Source organism: Mastacembelus armatus, chromosome 10 (assembly GCF_900324485.2).
Source record: "Mastacembelus armatus chromosome 10, fMasArm1.2, whole genome shotgun sequence".
NCBI classification, from domain to species: Eukaryota; Metazoa; Chordata; class Actinopteri; order Synbranchiformes; family Mastacembelidae; genus Mastacembelus; species Mastacembelus armatus.
This window is the reverse complement of record NC_046642.1, coordinates 4,897,045-4,919,057: the sequence shown is the minus strand read 5'-3', so window position 1 is coordinate 4,919,057 and position 22,013 is coordinate 4,897,045. Positions and strand designations below refer to the sequence as shown.

Sequence of the window (22,013 nt, the reverse complement as noted above, 5' to 3'; positions counted from 1 at the left end):
GTATGAAGGCAAAAATGTAAGGCCAGGTATCAAAACATTAGAGGACTCACTGGTTTGAGGGCCTCGAAGTGAGAGGAATAGTGTAAATAGAACAGGTTTGTTTATGGCTGAGATTATTATTGCCATACTTGATTAGTCTAGTGAATAATTCTTCAATTTGTCAGTTTATAAATTGGATTGTAAAGCATGTCGATCACAATTTTCCAGAGTGAAGTCTTTAAATGTCTTGTTTACTACCAGTGCAAAGCGCAGACAAATCATTGACACTGTTAGTAATTAATTAAAAAAAATTAGTCTGTTTTCAAGCAAACATGCAAATATTCTCTATGTGGTAGCATCGCTAACAAGTAGAATTCTTGTTTTACATAAATAGTAAATTGAAAATCTTCAGGTTTTACACAATTGAGCAAACATCTGACCAACTCATTGAGAAAATCCTCAGTGCACTAATCAGAAATAATTGTAAGTTGCAACCCTGAGGCTCATCATGTTGTTTAGCTTTATTTAGACCATATCTCAGACAGGATTCTCCCGTATATAGTACGACAATGCTGGCCAGAGATAAAACTGTCCTGGGTCGTAGAGTTTAGCTATGTTAGGATGAGACTATTTCAGATGAGATCACTTTATTGTAAATGAAGCATGAATCTTTTCATTTACAACATAATGGCTTTTTGAGTGTGATGAGATGTGACATACCACTGCCAGCATTTGTTCTCACCGCTGTTCTAAGTTACTCTTGAAATGAGGAATAATTGCTGGTATCAGAATGGCCTGCATGTGTAGCAAGAGTGTGCAAGCAGGTCACAGGTTCGATCCCCTGCAGTGACCATTGTGTTGATGAACAGCTGTGTGAGCTGCTGTTGTCCCTGAGCAACAGACTGAACATGCTCAGTCACTGTAAGTTGCTCTGGAGAGTGTCAGCATAATAACTAAAATATAAATGTAATGGTAACCCAGAGTGGAACTCCCAGTGGGAATACACACACACACACACACACAAAATGATCTGAAGCTGTTTTCTGTACAAAGATCAGTCAGGCCTTAATAACAATATTCATACAAATATACAGCTTCATGTGGATCTGGTTAGACAGTTAATGTCATTACGAGGATTCAGGTAAGAGAGAATTAGCATGGAGTTTTTTTTGTACCTGTTAATAGTTTAGTGTGTCTTTAGTTCACACATCTTTGATATGGCTGTTTCAGAGACTGAAAACTTCATCAGCATAAGCTTCAGTGTTGTCTGGCTCTGGAAAAGGAAGATGATGTGTCTGTGTGTCATCAGAGGATGTGATGAGTCAGTCAAACCGCCCAATCAGCAGACTCAATTGCCATTTTGTTTTAACTTATTTATTTTAGTCTGATATCCAAAAGTTGGCTACTTTATGATTAAAACTGAATGCTTTTTTTTTTTTTTGCCTTAATCAGTAGTGACCGATGTATCAGTCCCATCAATATCATTTAAAAGTGACAGTGAAGCAGGCAATAACTCCAAATTTATGGAACATGAGGATGATGTCTCCATTTCTAAGTCTGCCTACAAAGCTTTGGTAGAGTTTTTTTTGTGCTGAGGGAATTAAGAAGCAGACCAGATTGAAGTCTGAAATAAGATGTGGGCATCAGTTACAATTGGGGTTTTGCGCACTTTAATGGCAGGCCTGCTAAACTAGTTGTACCTGGGAGTCTGTCTTTTTATGTAGCTCCGATACCAGTGCATTAATACAGGAAAGGATGCTGTGCACTAGTCTGGCATCTTCCAGCAGAGAGACTGACCTTTGCAGTATTTTTAAGGTGAAAGAAGGCAGTTTTGGCTTCACTTCTAATGCACTCATCAGATTTGTTGCAAGTCACTGACCACACCTGCTTTTTTCTCCTTGTTGTGTCACATAAAAAGGTTTTATGTCTGGTATGATGGTATGATGTAAGACATTCCTCCTTTTTACCACTGTCTCACTATGAGCTTTATCTTCATCTGTCTAAAACACGTGATATACTTATTCTAGCCTGGAATGGGTATAGAAATTACATCACATTTGACTTAGGGAATTTAAAATGCCTAAATTTGGTGTTGGCTATCACTAGAAGTAGCTATGAGGGATTTGAAAGGGTGAGCATAAATATACAGTATAATAATATATTTCTGTTTGCATACATGTGACCTGGATAGATCAGGGCAGTGAAAAAGGACAGTGTTTAGGATTCAACACATCTCCTGTGCTCAGAGCAGTGGGTTTACACTTGGATGCCTTGTTCAGAATGCACACAAGTGAGTTCCAGTAGCTCGCTCACTGTCTCGCTCGCTCCCTCTCTCTCTCTCTCTCTCTCTCCCTCTCTCTCTCTCCCTCTCCCTCTCTTCCACACACACACACACACACACACACACACACACACACACTTGATCTTTCTATATTCTCCCTCACAGAAAGCTCATAATCTCCATTTCTCAGTCCCTCTCCATTTTACACTTTATCTCACACACATTATCTGTTCCTCTAATATCAGCAGCCATTTGTGCTGTCAACCTGACACACCCTACGTGCACACACACACGCACGCACGCACACACACACACACACACACACACACTCAACACACACCTATGCACACAGATTTTCCATCTGATCTCTCATCCACAGGTCTTTGTGCAGGTCTGAAATGAAATATTGATGTGACTGCCATTAAGGCCCCAGTACTAAACACTTTTGATTTTATCCCTAACAAAGTATAATAATTTACACTATCTCCTTAACCCACTGGCCTCTTTTCTCCTAATTTTATTCCTTTTAAACTCCTCAGCCTCAGACACCACCCAAACTCTTGGAGGAGTAGATGAGTAATATTCCTCCTCTGCATTTACTCAGTGGCCAGTAGAGCATCCAAGGCCCTGAACAGCTGTTCTATAATTATACAAGCAGCAGGAGGCAGACAATCAATACTCCTTTTACTCTTTTCCTCCGCCCGGGCGGCCTGGTGGTTAGCCAGTCCGCCCTGTAATCAGAAGGTCACAGGTTTAATCCCTGCAACAGCCAATGTGTCCATCAGCAATCATGTTCTCTGTTGGAGTGTCCTTGACAGTGACATTGCTCATCTTTTGACAACTTTTAATTGCTTTAAGATATATATGGAAGTAAAGTACTGTAGATAAGGATGTCACCAGGTTTGTGTGAGAATATTCCTTCTGAGTGGAGCATTTTAGGGGCTATGGCCATTTGAGCTGACAGCTGTATAGCTACAGTAATTGTCATTATGTGTCATAGGTTTGCATCTGGAGAGATGCATCTGAATTGCATTTAAGCAAAATCCACAAGATTTTAGGTTTTAGTGACAGTGTACATCTGCAGGGAATAAATTGATATGCTAGAAAATATGCAAACTTTTATTTTCCTGACAAGAGTTTAATGAAAAGATTGATACCACTCTACTGGCTCACTTTATGTAACTGCTTAAGTTCGCTAACAGATGGAAAGACTTGGTTTAAAAATCTACATGCTGCCTACAGCATCTCTGAAGCTTTCTGATTAATACATAGTATTGCATGTTTGTTTAAAACATTAAGAAAGAACTCATTTGTAATTTTAACAGAGAAGACTAGCTGTTTTCCATATTTCTAGTCTTTATGCAGTTACTCGGCTGCTGGGTGGCACATTTAGCAGACACAGCAGAACATAGGTGACAGTGGAATTGATTTTCTCATCTAACCATTGGCAAGGAATCAGGTAAGTATATTTCCCAAAATGTAGGCCCTTCCTTTCACAAGGACTTTTTATATATTTTTATATCTGCCATTGAAGCTAGCATTAGATCAAGCAGCTAAAGTTCAGAGCTGTAAACCACTAGTCTGCTCCCTCTAGACAGAGCAAGTATGTGTCTTTCCCTGTTTCCAGTCTAAGCTAAGCTAACGAACTATACAGACATCACATTCGTGGCGATCTTCTTAATTAACTCTTGGCATGCACACAATTAAGTGTCTCTCCCAAAATACAGAATAATACTTAAAACTATAACTGCTGCGATAAGATAAGAGGCTCTGAGCTTTCACTACCACAGTCCTATGTGTTTGAGATAATTAAACCAAAGGTGTCAAAGTTAATTTACAAAAGGTATAGTGATTTTAAAAAAGCCACCACACATAGTGCATTAAAATTGGACTTTTACTGTCTGCTTAGAGGTTGAAAATGTCCCACAGTGGTTATGAGGAGGTGGAGAAGTTAAGGCGATCTGCAAACATGCTCAGTGGAAGGATGTGTGTGTATGCCAGAATAATAATGTGTCTCTGTGTTCCCTACCTGTCCTTGGTTAAAAGCTCTTAGAAAGCTGACTTTTCACCTTGAAAATTCTTTAATCAGCTGAGTACAAAAGCAGTGAAAAAGATTATGCCAGTAAGTTGATATAATCTTTGTTTTCACTGCAAATAAATGTTTCAAGCAGAGTGGGAATCTCTGCCTCAATAGTTTGTGTTGGATATTTTTTGTCAGTTTGGTGCAGAACGCTGCATTTTAACATGTCAGTCAAGCTTTCACATCTTTAACTGGCAAGCAGCATGTTTGATAACTTTCGTCTCCTCTGCTTCTTTTCATGGCTGTCTCCTTAATCTGGCTCCAAGGAATGCAATAAACCTCAGGTACCGTATCTATTAACAATGTTGTCTGTTGTGGTTACTATATGTGAGTGTGTGATTATGTGAGTGCTGCTTTTCTGCATTTTCTAGCTGTCTGTGTTTGTGCTCCTGCTGGTGCTTTTATCTGCGTCTGTTTCCTGTTTGTCGTATCTGTAGCCACTGGTAGACTTCCCTAATAAATACCTTACGTTTGCTGGCGTGGAGGCTGATAAAGTAGACAAGCTAAACCTGCGCCACCCTCCAGTTCTATTACCACACCACCAACAGCAACCTGAACTGAATCCCTCTGAAACAGCACTTATAAAAAGGGCAATCTTTGCTTCCATACATATTATCATGTTTTCGACCTGAAAAATAAGCAGGCTTGGTTGATAACAGGCTTCATAACATCCAAAGATGATGAAAGAAAAGCATCACTGTGGTACATTTTATGGGCCTGTAAGCTGTGATAATTCAACAATCTAGTTGATTGAGGTGCCTCTCCGCTGATGTGAATGATAATGGAATTGAGTCTTCAGGCTCTTGGGATTATTATTATTATCCCCACTGTCTGTGTGTTTCTGGTGGGTCTTGTCTCAGTGTTGAGATGATGTAGGCTACTGATGGCGATGTTAATGTGCTAATGTACTAGTCCAACAGTAACAGTTATTTAAAGCTGTATCTAACACTTGTGCTGCAGGGACAGGTATGTATAAAGCATATAAACATATTGTAGTCTCACTGTTCGCTGATCAATAGGTCATGTCTTAGTATTTTATCATGGAGTTCTGCTTTATTGAGCAGAAATGGACAGTGAGGAAGGAGTTGGAAAGATCAGAGCTCTGGGTGTTGAGCAGTCAAACCTGCTGAGAAATGTGAGAGCAAAGAGAACAAACCTGTCACTCTCGGTCGAGGAAAAGCTGAGCTCCTATTTTTAGAGCTGTCCTTTGTGACAACCTGCTCTGCTTCAGCTGTGCACAGATACAAAAGCCTCAGTTCTGAATAGACATTGTGTACGAACTGTAGTGGTGAAAGTATTTAATTGTACACTTTCTTTATTGCTTACTTGCCTCCTGCATGCCTTCATCTTTGGCTGTTTGAACTCCTATTTATTCAGGCACTTGAGTCTTGTTAATTCTCCAGCTAACAGCTTTTTTTTTTTTTTTTTTTTTTGTCATTGATCATTTGTTAATTTTTTGAACAATTGATCAATTAAATTATGTCATAAAATTTAACAATTTTTTTTAACATGTTAGAAGAATAACTAATAAAACCAATACTGAATAGCTACAGCCAGTGGGTTATTGGAATTTTTCCAATCATTAAAATAGCTCATTTATGATCTGTTGGCCAATTAATTAACTAATTGTTTTAGGTCTAAAACTTTGAAATAATTTCTGCTAAGTCAGTGAAGACAGTGAAAATTATCCAAACAAAAATGATCATTGTGATCACTTTCTGTTAGTTTCTTTTGTTTTGTTGAATTTAGCTTCCACATATTTCTTATTTTAGCACACACAAGAAGAAAAATCTGCATTTATAGTTATTTATAGGAAACATCAAACATTATGCTTTGATGGAAATAGAACAGATATTTTTGAGGGGAGTTTATAGTCGCTAATACAGCTGCAATTGTGCCTTGTGCCAATAGGAGTAATAAGCTGCTCATTTACAACTTGCTGTGGTTATTTTATGAACCTATGTTATAGAGCACGCTTACTGACATTTAATTTGCTTTTCATGTCTGTTTTGACAGTGACTTTTTATAAGTTGAGTATTTTCAAAAGGGTTGACGGATGACTTTTATGTCATTGGTAATGAGCCTGCATGGTTAGGATATCAAAGTAGACTTTTCTAGTTGTTTGTGTCACATAAATTTGATCAAAATCTCTCTCTGCACAGTTGAAAACAGATCCGTTTGATCCGTTCAGTGTTGTTGGTTGTGTTAGACAACACTGGAAGCTGCAGGAAATGCTTGAAATATTCATAACAATGCCCAGTCTACTTGTGTAGTTAAATAAGGGTTAAATATGTCTTCTGAAAGTCTAAAAATAAAATTTGTAGTGCTGTCTCACTTTATGTTCAGTGCACAGTTCCAGTATATATGTTAATGTTAAGAATAAACAGTGAAGAGAACATGGTGAGAGGATGTTGCTGTGTGTAATTAAGGTTGAAACAGTGGTCTGGCATAAAGACATCAAATAAAATACTTGCTTTTATTAAACCTTCACATAATATTATTTAAATGTCTGGCTCACTAAGTGTATAGTAATTCTGGCCATTAGCATGTAAGAGTAGAAATGGACAATAAAACCAGCTCGAGGTAATGTCTTCTTCTGTACATAAAGTTGCACAATGTGATGAACTGTTAAGCTGTAAAAGATGGTATCAGTTAACGCACCAGATTGCACAAGAGCAATTACCGCTCACCCAGAGGACTATTTATATCCAAGCTGATATACCTTTTAACAAATTAACTTATAAAACCAGTTTTAAATCCTGCAGTAATGACTGTGTCTAATCAAAGAAATATTCAGCCTTAAACTTTGGCCTTTCCCCTTAATTGATTATTGTATATACATACAGCTAGTTAGCTGTGCAGTTTATCAATATTTTACGGTGTCTGATAACTTTTTGAAAGTGTGGGAGTGTGAGTGTCTGTCTTTTACATGATGGATTTCATGCTGTATAAACTTTGAAAGGTGGTGCAATTCATTTAGTCATCTCTCTATTCATTTAGTCATTGTCTCTATTCAACCAGTTTTCCACCAAAATATCAGCTGTTTTTTTTTTTTTTTCTCAGTCTAAGACCTCAAGTTCATTAGAAGTGTAACCACAGCTGTTTTTAGCCATGCTAACAACATGGTTTTATGCATGATGATGTCTGTTCATGTCAGGTCTCAAGTCTGCAGCTCTAAATATAACCTTGGTGAATCTTTTGACATTGGCTGTACTTTATGGTATTGCAGCCAGTGTTTTCTTTCCAGTTTCTGTCATTTGTGTTTCTGAATTCTATACAAATTTCACATCCTCCCTCACCACTGTTCTAAAGTTAATGATTTCCATTTCACAGTTCATCTATAACCTGATCCAGAAACCTCTAGTTACTGATCAACTATTCATTCATTAGCCAACAATCTCACTTTGCCACTTACTCTCTGAAGCACCTCTTTCCATTTACTTTTATGATTTACGCAGCTCATACCAGGCCCAGGGATCACAACAGATGTTTTGCCCCTGTGCACCTTACAAGTGTAATCTTTTACACGTGCCGGGCTGCCTGTGTTTCTGGCAAATTATTTTCAGAGCAGCGTGCAGGTGACACCAGCTTGATAAATGAAATAATCCCTTGGGCTGCAGCAGTTATGAAAATGTAGGCTCTTTATTAGATCCTCTTTCTTGTTCCAACAATGCCTTATAGAGACGTTGTAATGATACAGACATCAAGGATTAATGCACTGAGCTGGTATTCAAGAGCACTACATGTGGTCTTCTGGTGGTTTACCAACAAATTTAGTGAACAAGATTATACACAGATCAATAAACGGCGTATGATGTGTTTGATCCCATGATAGCCAGCATATGTCTGTGAAAAGCCATGTGTCCTAGTTGTGCACAACAATGACAAACTAGCTGCTTGCTTACTCCAGGTCTAATACCCTTTCAGTGTTCGGAGATGCAAGTTTTTAGAAATTTTAGTTGGAGTGAAATCCAGGTAAGTATGATTACAGTATTTTACTGTTGTCCACTCTCTTGTTGTCAAGCTTGTACAAATGGGACACACAGTAAAACATAGAATTTCAAGTAAGGACATGAAATATAGGATAAGAGAAATGAGCCTCAGACATGCGGTCCAGTGTGGTTGGTGTTTTGTTTTTCCTTGTTTGTTTTTGGGGTCTCTTGTGTATGTATTGTACTGTAAATGTAATATTAAAATTAATAATGCTTTGCCATGCTGCGATATTATCCCAGCATGTTATGATGTAATACAGAAAAAATGCAGAAAATGTTCATGTTATTCATGTTGTTGCATGCTGAATAGGTCATATTGACTAAAATCAACAACAAAATGCTTGAAATCTGAGTGCTATTTCTTGTGTTTTTCTGACCCGAATTTAAATGAGGTGAGTGGCATTTAAGTTGCTGCCATGTAGTGATCAGTATTCTTGTTATCACCCATGAAATACTCTTACTGTGTGTGTCATGCGGTTGTGCACCGGTGTCTCATCTGGCAACGTAATGAGGTTTTTATGTCTCTAATGCTACGCATCAGCAAGTAAAACACCATCACATGCCTACCCTATGAATGCATGGAGGAGTTGCTATGTCGGGTTCACACACTGTTTACAAATGACAGATGAGACAGTGCCCCCCTCCACCTCATGCATTTAGCGCACACTGCAATTGAGCATGAGTGCATTAACGTTATTCTCAAGTGGCGTTTTTCACAGTCTTCTAAGATTGATGGTCCCCTGTCTCTTTGCCTTTACATTTAGCTTGTGATTAGTCAGAATAAAAATGACTTAATGAGGGGGGTTGGGCAGAAGGTCTGATATTCCCCAGACGGGACCCCGTCGCTGTGGTGATGTAATGAAGCCCCCCCGGCAGTGATTGTTGGAGACGCTAATGACCGGCTGCACAGCAAAGCACCTGCGCTTTTTTGTTGTTTTGATACATTACATCATGGCACGGGGCAGAAGAGGTGATGTCATACTGGGTCTCCAGCTTCCCTCCCCCACCACCGCCTCCCACTCACCTGCCCATTGCTTTGGATGGAGTATATGCACAACCAGCTAGTAGTACGCTGCTTTCTAGGAATTGTATGAACAGCCATGTTTTTCATACAACATAAAAAGCACCAGCCTCAGCTCTCCGGATGCATATACCATGAATGTATTTTGAATTATTGGATTAGATGTTATTGTTTTAAAACCTGCATTGGGCAGTGCCTTAAACTATTATTTCTGAAAGTCTCTGTGATTGGATATTTTTACGAGTTAGGCCTTTTCATAAAGTACAAAGCTTGGAAATAGTGTCATAATTACATGCATGAATGTAAATCATATATAGCGGCAGCTAAGAATTATTTCACTCATACATACAAAACATTTATATACAAAAATTGAAACCAGAGCAAATTGTCATTTGAGAAGCAGCAACCAATATGTTTTGCTTTTTACTTAAGGGTTTACTTGAACAAGACCAAATGAGAAGTTGAAGCAATACAATGGCATTTTAGCTGTTTGTATTTTGAAGAAGCATTGCAATTTATGCAGTTATAGTAAGATGAGCGGACTGTTCCATCCCTTTTTATATCAAAATGACAAGAAAATTGCTGTAATGGAACAAGGTAACAGAACATGACTGACACAGGGAAATGGTTTGACAACAAAATGACGAGTAACAAAAATAAATATCGTATCTGCTTTTTGAGGTGTTGATGTGCAGCTTCATCTTCTATAAAATAAATGCTGACAGCTGTAGATGTGAATATTATGTCTTTGTGTTTTTGCTGGATCTGCAACGGATTGTGGATCTGTGATGTCGATGAGCTGTAGCAGGTCCTGCTGTTTGTCTCTGTTGGCCTTTAAACCCTTGATATTCCTGTGACGTGTTTTGTTATTTAAGGCACTGTCCCTGATATGTGTCTGTCAGGAGACCTTCTTGTGTACCCAGTGCCTACAGCTCACACCTACCCCTATACATTTTCTCCCTCTCACAAAGCAGAGATGTGTATTTGTGTTGTTTTCTGCCGTTTGAACCTGTCTGTGACACCGCTGCTTGTTAAAGTGTGGCTGAGTGAAGGTGAAGTGGCAGAGTCTATCGCCACTTTTTCTCTCTCTTTTCCACACAAACTCGTCTCCCTCCCTCCCTCCTCCATTTCACCATGTCTGCTGCTTCCGTCGCCACAGCAACTGAAGGGCCTGGAGGGTGTGTTGGGGGCTGGATGGTTGGGTGGGTGGTTGTGTTGTGCTCACCGAGTTGCCATGGTTATTCCAGCTGAGTGACAGTGACAGAGTGACATCATTGCTGCCAGTCTTGTTGCTGTGCTTCTGCACATTTTGAGCACTTTCTTCTCCCTCTCCCTCTGTCGTCCGGCTCCATCCATCTTTTTTACTCCCTCTGTCTTCATGTGTATCTGTACCTCTTACTCACTCTCTCATGAAGAAGTGCTGCTGTGTTGGTTTCTGTCTCCCCGCCCAGGAAATGGCTTTCCTTCATGCCGTTACTATGCCAACCGGCTCCAGCCGCGGTCTTGTGTTGAAGTGAGTGTGATAATGGTATTACTCGCACTGTGCTCCTCTCCTCCCTCCACTTCTACATCCCTCCATCATCCATCCATTGCTCTACCTTGTTTTAATTCTGCCACCACTGAATTGCAGTGCTGCCGTTTTGCTTTGAATGTCATCTCTTTTCATGTCTCAATCTCATCTCTCTTCCTCACTATCATTTTCTCACCCACCCTTCTCCTCTCTCCATCTCTCTCTGCACTGGGGGTGTTGTTCCAGAGGAGCACAGCCATAGCGGCTGCTCTTACAGCATCACTGTCAGGCTGGGAGGAGGTCCTAGCCCCCCCCCCAGCCCAACCACCACCATCACCACCACCATCCCCATCCCCTCCTCCACCCCTGACACACATACGCACATCCCCTTTCTCCCATTACAAACAAACCGCTGGGTTTAACGTACAGTACCTCTGTGGAGGCTGCAGGCGTCTCGGTCTTCAAATAATCTAATGGTGCATAAAGGCGTTTGTGCGTGCGTGTGTTTCCGTGTGTGTAGCTGTAATTTCAGCAGAGGGAGGGGAGGAAGAAATGAAGAGGGAAGGCGGAGGGAGCAAACGTGAGTGAAAGTGTTGTCAGCCATTTTTCTCATCTTTTTTTCTATTTTCTGCTTTATTATCGGCGCCGCTGCTCTCCGGCTGGGGATGTGATTGTCAAGTGCGCGAAGAGAAGAAACTGGCCCGCTTGGATAAAAGGATATTTTTTTCTCTCTTTTCTTCCTCCTCTCTGGGTTGAAGATATTTCTGTGTGAAGCAGTGGGGAGGCTGGAATAAACGCAGAGGCTGCTGTTGCTTTGGAGGGTCTAATCAGGCCAAGGAACATCAGATACTCCCAAAACTGTCAAGCCACCGCCTCCTTCCAGAGAGACGGTGCAGCCGAGGGAGGGGAGAGCGCAGGCAGCTTGGATGGAGATGGGGGTCTATGCTGTAGCATAGTGCAGGTCCGGGATGTTAGATTTTAGCCCGGCAAACATTTTTTCATTATGAAACCATTAGCAGCATCAGACAGCAATGGAGTCCCGAGCCAACAAGATAAAACCCCGGTAAGTAGTCTATCGACGTGCACCGTTTTTTCTCCATCTTTTCTTTTTTCCCTCCCTGTTTATGACCCAGCCAGATATGATTACCGACCGTATAATGGATGTGCATCGGATTTCTATCGAGCCTGGAAGATGAATGAACGCAGGGCAGACCAAGGACGCGACAGAAACCTGAACGGGTTGATCAGAGGCTGATTATTGCTGTCGAGCGTCCGATGTGTGTCAGTGTGTTGTACTAGAAACGGCCGCCATGTGCTTGCTGTCACTCACGCACGCAGACACACGCACACTGGCGTGAATTTTAAGCACTATTGATCTTACAGGCCCAGTAAGTTGCTATAAATAAGTGGTTCTAAAATATCGGAACCAGTTTAAGTTCAATTAAAGATATTAAAACCACCAGGTCAGTGTGTGTGTCAGTGATAATCCCAAAACATACCGGAGTTATCCAGGCCTATAGAAATACAATAGAGATCTGTTTTATTAGTCACAATGTTTGAATGTAGGTAGCCATGCCTATGTAATGATTTTATATTTGCAGTAGAGGAAAACGTATAGTTCAAGAAGGAGATCAGGGTGGTCAGATGGGAGGTGGTGAAGCTGCCCTAAATTCAGTTACTCCACCTTTTAGCCTCTAGGAGCAAACCAGCCTTTGTAACACACTAACTGATGCAGTGATGAGTTGGGTTTTTTTTTTTTTGGTAAATCGAGCGTTTGCACGAATGCGGTTGATATTTTTGAGTGTTTGTGTTTTTTGCTTCGCCACCTGAAGTTCTAGTTTGACCCACCGGTTTATTTACCGCTGTTTGCTGGCGGCGCTGTCCGTGGTGCTGGAAGCAGCCGGCAGCAGTAGCAGGCAGGCCGGGGCCGATCTGCACCTGTACGGTAAACGGATTGATCGGCTGTCAGCGCCGCTGGCATCACTCACACACACCGGGACCACACACAGACACACGTGCAGAGGCAGGGCTGTAGATCACACAGATGCTGAGCGAAAAAAAATAAATAAAAAATCACCATAATATTCCTATTAGAGTCATTGTTGAGGGCATATTTCATCAAGCTTCACTCACAGTTTATGCTGCTTCACTCAGAGAGGCGTTTTGAGGGCCCCAGTATTCTTTGCATTAATGCTTTTGTGTCAGATGCAGTAGGCAATCTGAATTGAAGCTGCATATTTTAATGTCGTTTATGAACTTAATGGATTTATGAATGACTTGTAGGTGCAGTGCAGTTTACAGTTTTTCTATGACATATAGCCAAAGGCAAACGTGATTTCTAATTCATTCTATATGTGCTGCCTTTTTATTCGTTTTGTAAAGTACTTGCTACCTTGACGCCTTGACGCTTTGTGTTGCATCACCTCTATAACCTGTAGTAGGTTACAGATCTTAAATACATTTTCTATTTATGTTGCATTTGAGCATGCAACTCATTTGTATGTTGATGCTGACTATATGTTCGTATCATATTTTTAGGCCCATCTAACATTGTTTTTTACTCTATAGATCTAAAGATGTTCTGTGTTATTTGAGTAATCCCTTCACTGAAATAGATTTTTTTTAGCATTGATTTGTCTGGATTTCCAGAAATCTAGCAAAAACACTTGGCCAAGAGAGTAGTAACTGTAATCACTAAAAATATCCTTAAAACATTAGATATACGGTTACCACAGAGGAAATATAAAACTGAACATGTGCCTTCAGGTAGCACATTTCTATACTTTCAGAAAAGGTATTGGTGCGATGCAACCAGTTTTAAAGCCAACGGCCCAACGCTAGTTTTTTTTAATGTGTGTCTGTATTAATGGTCTTTAGACCATTGGTTGGTTGTTTTCTTATGTTTTTAACATATATAAGGAGGCTTGTGTAAATATTTGAACCCATCAGGAAATAATAATATCAATAGTAGCTACCAGATCTCTTTATAGTAAAAACATCTCCATCGTAGATTCATGACCATTGGCTTTTATATGTGTTTATGTGGGCGTACCAAATGTTTTTTCTCTCCTCTGGAGACATGATTTCCCAATTTATAGCTGCATTTTATCTTCACTGCAAGAAGGTGTTTGTTGACTTAGACTGACAGTACAATTCATGTTGATTTATCAGGTTCTTACAGACATGTTTGGCTTTATCCATTCATTATTGCTTGGCAATGAATTCTGCCTCCTTACCTTCAAATATTTTATGGAATTGGTATCTACAGTATATGCTGAAGATCTGTGCCCAGCTGTTGTAGCTTTGCTGGACAATAATCAAATCACAGTAGCATTCACTGACATTATTCTTAATTTTCAGGGACATATTTTTCTTTATTTATTTGAAATATAAATCAAAACTGTAAAATTTGTTATCCATGTCACTTAGAATCTTGTTAAAAACTGACAGTAATATCAAAGCCATACAATTAAACAGATTATTTTAGAGATTTAACTACTTATTTGTTTCACTTCAAAATGACATCTGGGACACCAGTGATGATAATTACAGTACTGTATTCCTCATTGTAGGTAATCATCTCCCCTTCTCCGACTGTTAGCTTGTGCGATGTTGACTGATGGAGCTGTAACTTGGAAGGGGAAAGCCCAGAGAGCATATCAGGCCCATTTAATCAGACACCCTGCTGAAAGGGTTTTAATCTCTTGATCTGTGAGGCTCAGGAAAGCGAGAAGCAGCCACCATGGTCAGGGGAAACTGTTGAGAAGTGCCTGCTGTCTCTGAGCCTTCCAACACTGGCAGTCATCCATTTTTTAACAAGTAGACAAATTTAAAATCACATGTGATATGTTTAAAGGATCAGAATAACTTCAGGCTGTTTTTAGAAGCATCTTATCATGGCTAAAATTCTATTGTTTATATATGCAGCTAAAAATTGTTAATAATCCCAAAGATGGAAATATATCTTATAAAGTTCCATCCTGTGAATGCAAGGAAATATATCTTATAAAGTTCCATCCTGTGAATGCAAGGAAATATATCTAAGCTTGGCCACCCACTGTAATGGACATCTCATGTAGTAGCAGATTCACCCACAGTGTATATGGGCGGTAAAGAGATTGAGAGCCAGCCAGTGCTTCCACCCAGCAATCTAGGTCATTAGGTCTACAATGTAATTTAAGGAGTGCCACATCTGCTCACATGTAGGCAGAACTGAGTGTTGTGGTTCGAGCATTAGAGTGGTTCTTAATCCTCCTGCGACAGCTGATTGTACGTATTTTCAGCTTGCTGTTCAGCAGAGCTCACTTATTTTGTTTGCATGAGAACACTGAGTTTGCAGCATAGGCATACAGAGACGCCCGTATAAGGTAGGAGATTAATCAGAATTTCATTCTTTGATTAATTCTGATCTCAACAGATTTAAACAACAGCATGTTAACTTAGTTACTGTGGATTGGTTGGGGATAGCAACACACTGTACATTATTGCCTAATTGGAAGAGTTTAATGAGTGCATGTCATTATTGTTGTGATGACATCCATGTTGGCCCACTCTCTTGCATGCCTTTGAACCTAAGAGGTCAATGGACCACATGCCATTGGCCTGAATGGACACTGGCTTATTGACCAACAGACAGATGACCTAAATGAGCGGAGAGAAAGGATTAAGTCTTTATTATCTCTCCCTTTAACCCTCTTTCCTGTCCTCCCTGCATCTCCCCCTCTTTCTGGGGGAGGGGCTTGGGACCTTTTTAACTGGTTGTATAAACCAGCAAATATATTATTATTATTGACATGTAAACAAACAAAGTGTACATGCATTTTGTTTTGGCATGCATACATGAATTTTGCGCAGACATACACACTTTAACAATGTTATCCTAAATTTCCTTTGGGATAACAAAAAAGTTGAGGCTTGAAGCCACGACAAACAAAACAAATATATAATAATAAATATAAATATATGAACACAACTTCACTTCTGTATTACATTAGAGTGATATACTGAACCACAATTGGGTTTGGTCCCAAAAGTCATCAAAAGAATGTGATAAGGCTTTATCACTGCAGTTACAGACAAAGAGATTTGTCACACTAACACAATAATTGCCAGCTATAATAATAACGTGAAAGTTAGCTGGAGGCATTCAGAGTGAAGTCGACTGGACGGGAGGATGGGAAATAGCAGCCTGAGGGGGGTTAGTGACTGACTGGTCCCTCCGGTCGACCATTTTGGTTAGTGCAGCCAGCCAGATAATTAAACATGATGGCAATCTTTGACACAGTGTAATCACATCACACCTCAGTGCCACAGGAGCTGCACTGTCTGGTTCTCAGCCTCTTGTTCCTGACACATAAAGGTGATTTGTGAATAGATTGTAATTGTAATTTTTTTTCTCTCAAAAAAAGCACAGAAAGGTCTTTAAATGACTTGTGACATTGTCTGCTAAATCATTCAGTGCCATAACACTTTCAGACTCCTCAATTTTATTGTGGATCATGAACTTTGATTAATTATTTCAGTCAAACCAAGTTTAAAATCTTCCTGCTATATTTCATTGTCGCAGCAAAACATTAAAAGGATGTATCAAAACTTGTTTTTCCCAGTATTCCAGTAGTTTTTCCAAAGTAAAAACTGTACTGAAGAGGCAATTAAAATCACTGCATGTAAATGAAATTCAAAATCTTGTTTACTATTCATATCTGAAATCATACTAGCTGGATATTTACATTCATCTCTGATATCATATGATAAATAAAGAAGCCAGTTGTATCAGACACACTTGACTTTTAGGTGTAAAAATGTAATATTGATGATCTGCCACAGCCTTGTGAGGAGCTGAAACTGGTTCAGAGGAGTCTTCCCGCTGAGTATTAAATATATATCAGTAAATAAAACATTTAGCCATAAAATATTCACGTCCCCATGAACCAGTTTACACTGTTTGGTTAAATTCATAAGTCACCCCTTTGGCATACTAGTCAAAGGTGATTGAATTTTATTTGAATAGAAATCACTTTTCTATTACTTTTGTTGACTAATGGTTTCAGCTATAACACTGTACACAGTGCAGCATGTTCTTTGAATAAACTATAAAATCTGATGCTGTACTACTTGTGTACTTGTTTTTGTTTTATTCATCTCCTTCCTAAAAATCCAGCAGGGGTTTCTGATGTATTTTAGATTCCATGGAGAAGTGGGTTGGCTCATTTACATTATGACTAATTATCGTAGGGTTTACTGGTTCTTTTTACAGAATTACTCAGAGGGTTTTCCTTACATTACTGCCTGTTACTGTTTATTTTTTATTCTTTAACTGGGCTATTTCCTTGACATATCCACTTAAGGCGTAAAATACCATTGAAATAGGCAGTAGGCAAAAATAAAGGACAACATGCTGCTAAGTATGTTTCCAGATGCCTGGCAGTCAGAGTGAGTGCTAGTGTGAGTGACCAGTGGTGGCCGCTGGGCTGGCTGATACTGACCATCTGTGTGTATGTTGTGTGTGTGTGTGTATGTGCAGCTCCCTGCAGACTTCAGCAGACTTCACCTGGCCGACGGCTTGCACCCACAGGTGACCCACGTCTCCTCCAGCCACTCAGGATGTAGTATCACCAGCGACTCTGGAAGCAGCAGCCTGTCAGACATTTACCAGGTAAGGCTTCACCTTGGTGCCAGACTCCCAGCTTGGACTCCCATGGATAGTTCAATAGGTGAGGTACTGTGATTTGTGAATAGTAGGTGAATTCATCATTAAGCGAAGCAAGTCATAAAGTTTTTCGTATGACATAAAACCTCCCTTAGCCTAGCTAGGGTTGTTGTTTTGCAGCCATATGCTTAATTTGTTTTGATAAATATGCTCATTTGAGAGATTTAGATGAGAAGAACAATTCCACTGTCAAAATGTCACACAATTCTTTTAGTATGAGTTGAATCAGTACTGTAATTAGTCTTTAGCCTTTTAGGGCACAGAAAATGAGAGGACACATCTAAATGAGGAGTGTGAATGAACTGGTTTAACATGCTTTACCAATAAATATTGTAATGTATATTTGTATAAATGGAGAATGAGGGTTGAACTGATGCCCAGCTCATGTTAGTCCTAATCTGGAAAATCTCTCCTTACTTAAAGACAAATTTACTTCTGTGAGCACAAGTCTAATTAAGTAGGGGAAGGAATGAAACTATAGACTATAAGACACTAATAGGACGCTGTCACTGCTCAGCGGGATATGAGCAGACATGTAGGCTGGACCACCTGCTAGCAGTCACCAGCCTACATCCTGACTCCAGCTCTGTTGTGCATCACCTCAAAGCAGAAGTGCCGAACCCCCAGGGAGCGATGACGTACGAATATCATCTGATAAACAGCTTTATTAGCAATTGTTATGTGAAAATATTACAGCAGCAGTAGACCTTACAGAATGTTTTGTGGTGTTAAGACTGTGACTAAGGCTATAAATAAACAATTAATAAAGGGAAAAAAAAGAAAAAAGGATAATTGTAAATTAGTCAAGCAACTTCACCCCCTGAGGTAAATGAAACACAATTCAACTTAAAAGAATTCAAACACCAAATATAGTGACTGTGGACATTCCACAAACCCTGCAACTAATCCTCTTAACATAATGTACACACCCCGCGGGCTCCTAATACTGTCACATGCTGTGTGCCTGTTTGTGTATGTGCATTTAGTGGTGTGAATGTGATTTTAACTCTGTGACATCGGGCACAATCCATTGTTTTGTACAGTCCTCTGTCTGGCTTGTTGTTTGCGTATGCCGTGGAATTCAGACGCCTGTAGGTCCTCTAAAATTTTTTGCCTGCTGCTTTGTCTCACTGTTGATATATTTCTCTTTTTCTTGTCACTTGTGACACTCAGCTCCCTAGTAATTAATATAGATGTGCTCTGTTACAGGTTTTGTCATGTGTTCAGTCAACTACTGGTAAATTATTGCTTGAATCCTCTTTGGAGCCAACATTTGCTGGTTTGAGTGCTTCATATATGAGGATTTTCTGCTTTTTGGTCTTTTATGATCGTAAACTGAATATGTTTGGTTTCTGCTCTGTTAACTGACCAACACAAACTATCTGAGCATATCACACTTATTCTTTTCTCTGGCATTTTATGAACCTGAAATTTGAATCATTTAATCACGCTGAAGCAATGTACATATGTGTGTCTCAGGGATCTGAACCTTGCTGTCACTCCACCGTTTAATCAGTTAATCAAGAAAACTACTTATTACATTCGCTTAATGTAGAATAATCCCTAGTTGCAGTGCTAGAATAATCCAGCCACAGTCTACATGCCAAGAGAAGCATCCATCAGAGGATTTGTTCCTGAACGTTTCAGCTTGAGAGTGGTCAAATAGAGTGTCAGCTTGTTATCCCTGTATTGATATGTCTTTGAGCTGCACATGACTCGTTCAAATGCAAAAGTTCACAGTGGTGTTCTTTCTGGTTTGTATTTGAATGATGCTTACGGGTAAGGTAAGGTAGTAATTAAACCAAGAAGATATGTGGTCAAAATGAAAATGTATAGCACAAGCAATAAAAATGTGAATATAATTTAAATTAATCTTTGACTATACTAGGGCACCCAGCATGGCCCCCCAAACTGTTTGTTTTATGCAACATTAGTTTTTATCATTAGCTGTTGCTGTTGCACCTAGCAATGTTTGTGATCCTCAGTAGGAGTGTTTTTAAATACACTTCAGACCACAGGGAGTTGATGGTACAAAGTAATATGATGGTGTTAAGTTTTCTTTGTAGTCTATATTTTTCAACTATTTGCTGATGCTGGTATGAAGACTTACTGAGCACATCGGGGTAGAGATTTTGGATGAGAATTGTTTAATGGTTTAACCACTGGACTTTCCAGCTGCTCTGATCTCCACAGCCTCCTCTGGGCTGTGCAGCTGAAACACCCTCAGAAGAGTCCCACATCATTCTCACGTCACCAGCAACATGGTGCACTGTTGTGTATCTGAATAAATCATGAAATTGGTCCTCCAGAAGGACTTTGAAAGCATTGATCCAAGAATAGCCCTGATGAAATATTAACAGCACCTGACTCGCCCACTGACTCTTAATGCTTACTGAACGTTTATGGATTTTTGATGCATACGTGACACGAAAACAAGCCTGTGTACTAATACAAAGGCACAGCACGCTGGCACTCAGACTTTACCAAGTTATCTCTATGTGCTGTGTTGAGAGTTTTTGTACCTGTTGGAAAAAAGTTGCTCTTGCATCTACAGAGATATATGCATCCTAACTTTTCTTGTGCTGATTTGTGCTTGTTTCCTAATATATTGTCTGCGGATAAAGGTGAAACTGTCTGCTGTGTTTTCTGTCTGCTGAAATTGGGCGATAAATGTGCAGCTTTCTGTGGTTTTAAAACTGAGTGCTCCTGCTCCGGGGGTGTTTTAAATTTATGTCCTTCCATTTTCAGTTCTGTAAAGTCAGTATTTTTCCGACATTTTGATGCATCTACTCTTGTTATACATTTATTTTATTTTTCTTTTAGGCAGGATCCATGAAACTGCATGGCTTCTGTGTCTTACTCTATTTGAGGCTTTCTGCAGTCATAGGTTCATACAGATGCACTCTTATCATCTTTGCAGACCCCATCCCAATCCCCCCCAACAGAGTGTGCACCAGTGATGACCACATGGCCACTCTGACACTGGCCTGAATCATTAATGAGGCTTTTGCACATGGTGTTTGAGACAAAATGTTACTGGGTTTTGATGAGAGATGGGGAAAGGGGCTCAGAGCCGTGAAAAATTAAAAGCGAACTTACTGTCTGCGAGGTAAAGATGTGTCTGCCTCGGTTTGCTCAGAGAACTTTGTTCCTCTCTCTATTGAGGTAAGAGGGTTTATTGTTGTGATGTGATGCTTTGAAGACCTTTTGGACCTTTTTCTCAACTGTTTTGGGTTATTGTGTGAGATGTTTTCATGTTGTGAGCTTAAACCAGGCAATGTGGCCTCCATCGTTCATAGACATATTTCCTGTGATAGGAGTAGGTGAATTCCATTAGCATTGCTCTTGCAGAAGAAATTTCATTACTTTCGCTTCTCATCTTAGTTAATTTTTCCTACTCTGCACATATTTCATCTTGTGCTTTCAAAGAACAGGATCTGGCAGTGAGGCTGGCTGTGAAGTTTGCTGAAGGGGACAGAAGAGAAAAGTTGGGAGTTAATTAGCCTGTTACTATGCATAGCAGACCATTTGGTATGCAGTGTTGACGCCTGTCTTTCTCATACTGTACTCAATATCTCAAGTATTTCATGAAATGGGTCAAATCTGTTTTGAAACTGTTTACTGTTCACTTTTGTTTGGAGATGCAGTCAGCAGCTGATGTTTGTGCTGTAACATGATTTCTGTAGTGATGATACCTGCACCTGTGTGTTCTTATTATGTGGAATATTTACACTGAGTTTACTCTGACAGTTGAACATAAGTCTGGTCATAAGTTTGCGTGGTCAGCACTTGCTAACATTTGTAATGATCTTGCATGCAGGTTATGTGGTGTTATAGGTAAAAACAAGGTTATAGAGGGACACACTGGCTTATGCACCGCTCAGAACATTAAGATGGGTCTGAGACATTATGCTAATCGCTGATGTTGGACATTGACACGAAGTCCCTCCCCATGTTTATCACTATTCACTGACTCATTTCTCATCTGTTTACTCTTTGTAGGCCACAGAGAACGAACCAGGTGACATGGACCTGAGTGGCCTGCCAGAGACCGCTGTTGATTCGGAGGAGGATGATGATGAGGAGGACATCGAACGAGCGTCGGACCCCCTCATGAGCCGCGACATTGTGCGAGACTGTCTGGAGAAGGACCCCATGGACAGAACCGATGATGACATAGGTGAGCACTCACAGTGTCTTTGTCTGTTTGTACTTTTAGTTACAAACCAAGCAGAATAAACACAGTGCTTGCATCTCAGTGTAGTTTATGAATAGCATCATTCCTGTTTGGTCATGCAGTGTTTAACTATAAATATTTTCAGTCTATTTTTTTGTATAAGCCTGAGAGTGCAATATTTGCAAGATATCTTTAGAGAACAGTGTAAAAGATACAAATGAAACGGTGCTCTTCTCAGCTGGGACATTTTGTCTTGTCCCAGTT

The 22,013-nt window shown here is 39.9% G+C and overlaps 1 protein-coding gene across 11 annotated transcripts in view; it reads left to right on the top strand.

The window, feature by feature from the left end:
* rapgef2b (Rap guanine nucleotide exchange factor 2b) overlaps positions 1–22,013 on the top strand; it is a 94,567-nt gene that overhangs the window by 51,127 nt on the left and 21,427 nt on the right. For 8 of the 11 annotated variants that reach the window (XM_026329847.1, XM_026329849.1, XM_026329844.1 and 5 more), the window contains 3 exons: positions 4,607–4,624; positions 17,387–17,518; positions 21,575–21,752. In XM_026329847.1, the coding sequence (XP_026185632.1) occupies positions 4,607–4,624; positions 17,387–17,518; positions 21,575–21,752 (328 nt within the window). The remainder of the gene's footprint in view (positions 1–4,606; positions 4,625–17,386; positions 17,519–21,574; positions 21,753–22,013) is intronic. The other 3 variants (XM_026329848.1, XM_026329846.1, XM_026329850.1) reach the window with 2 other exon arrangements.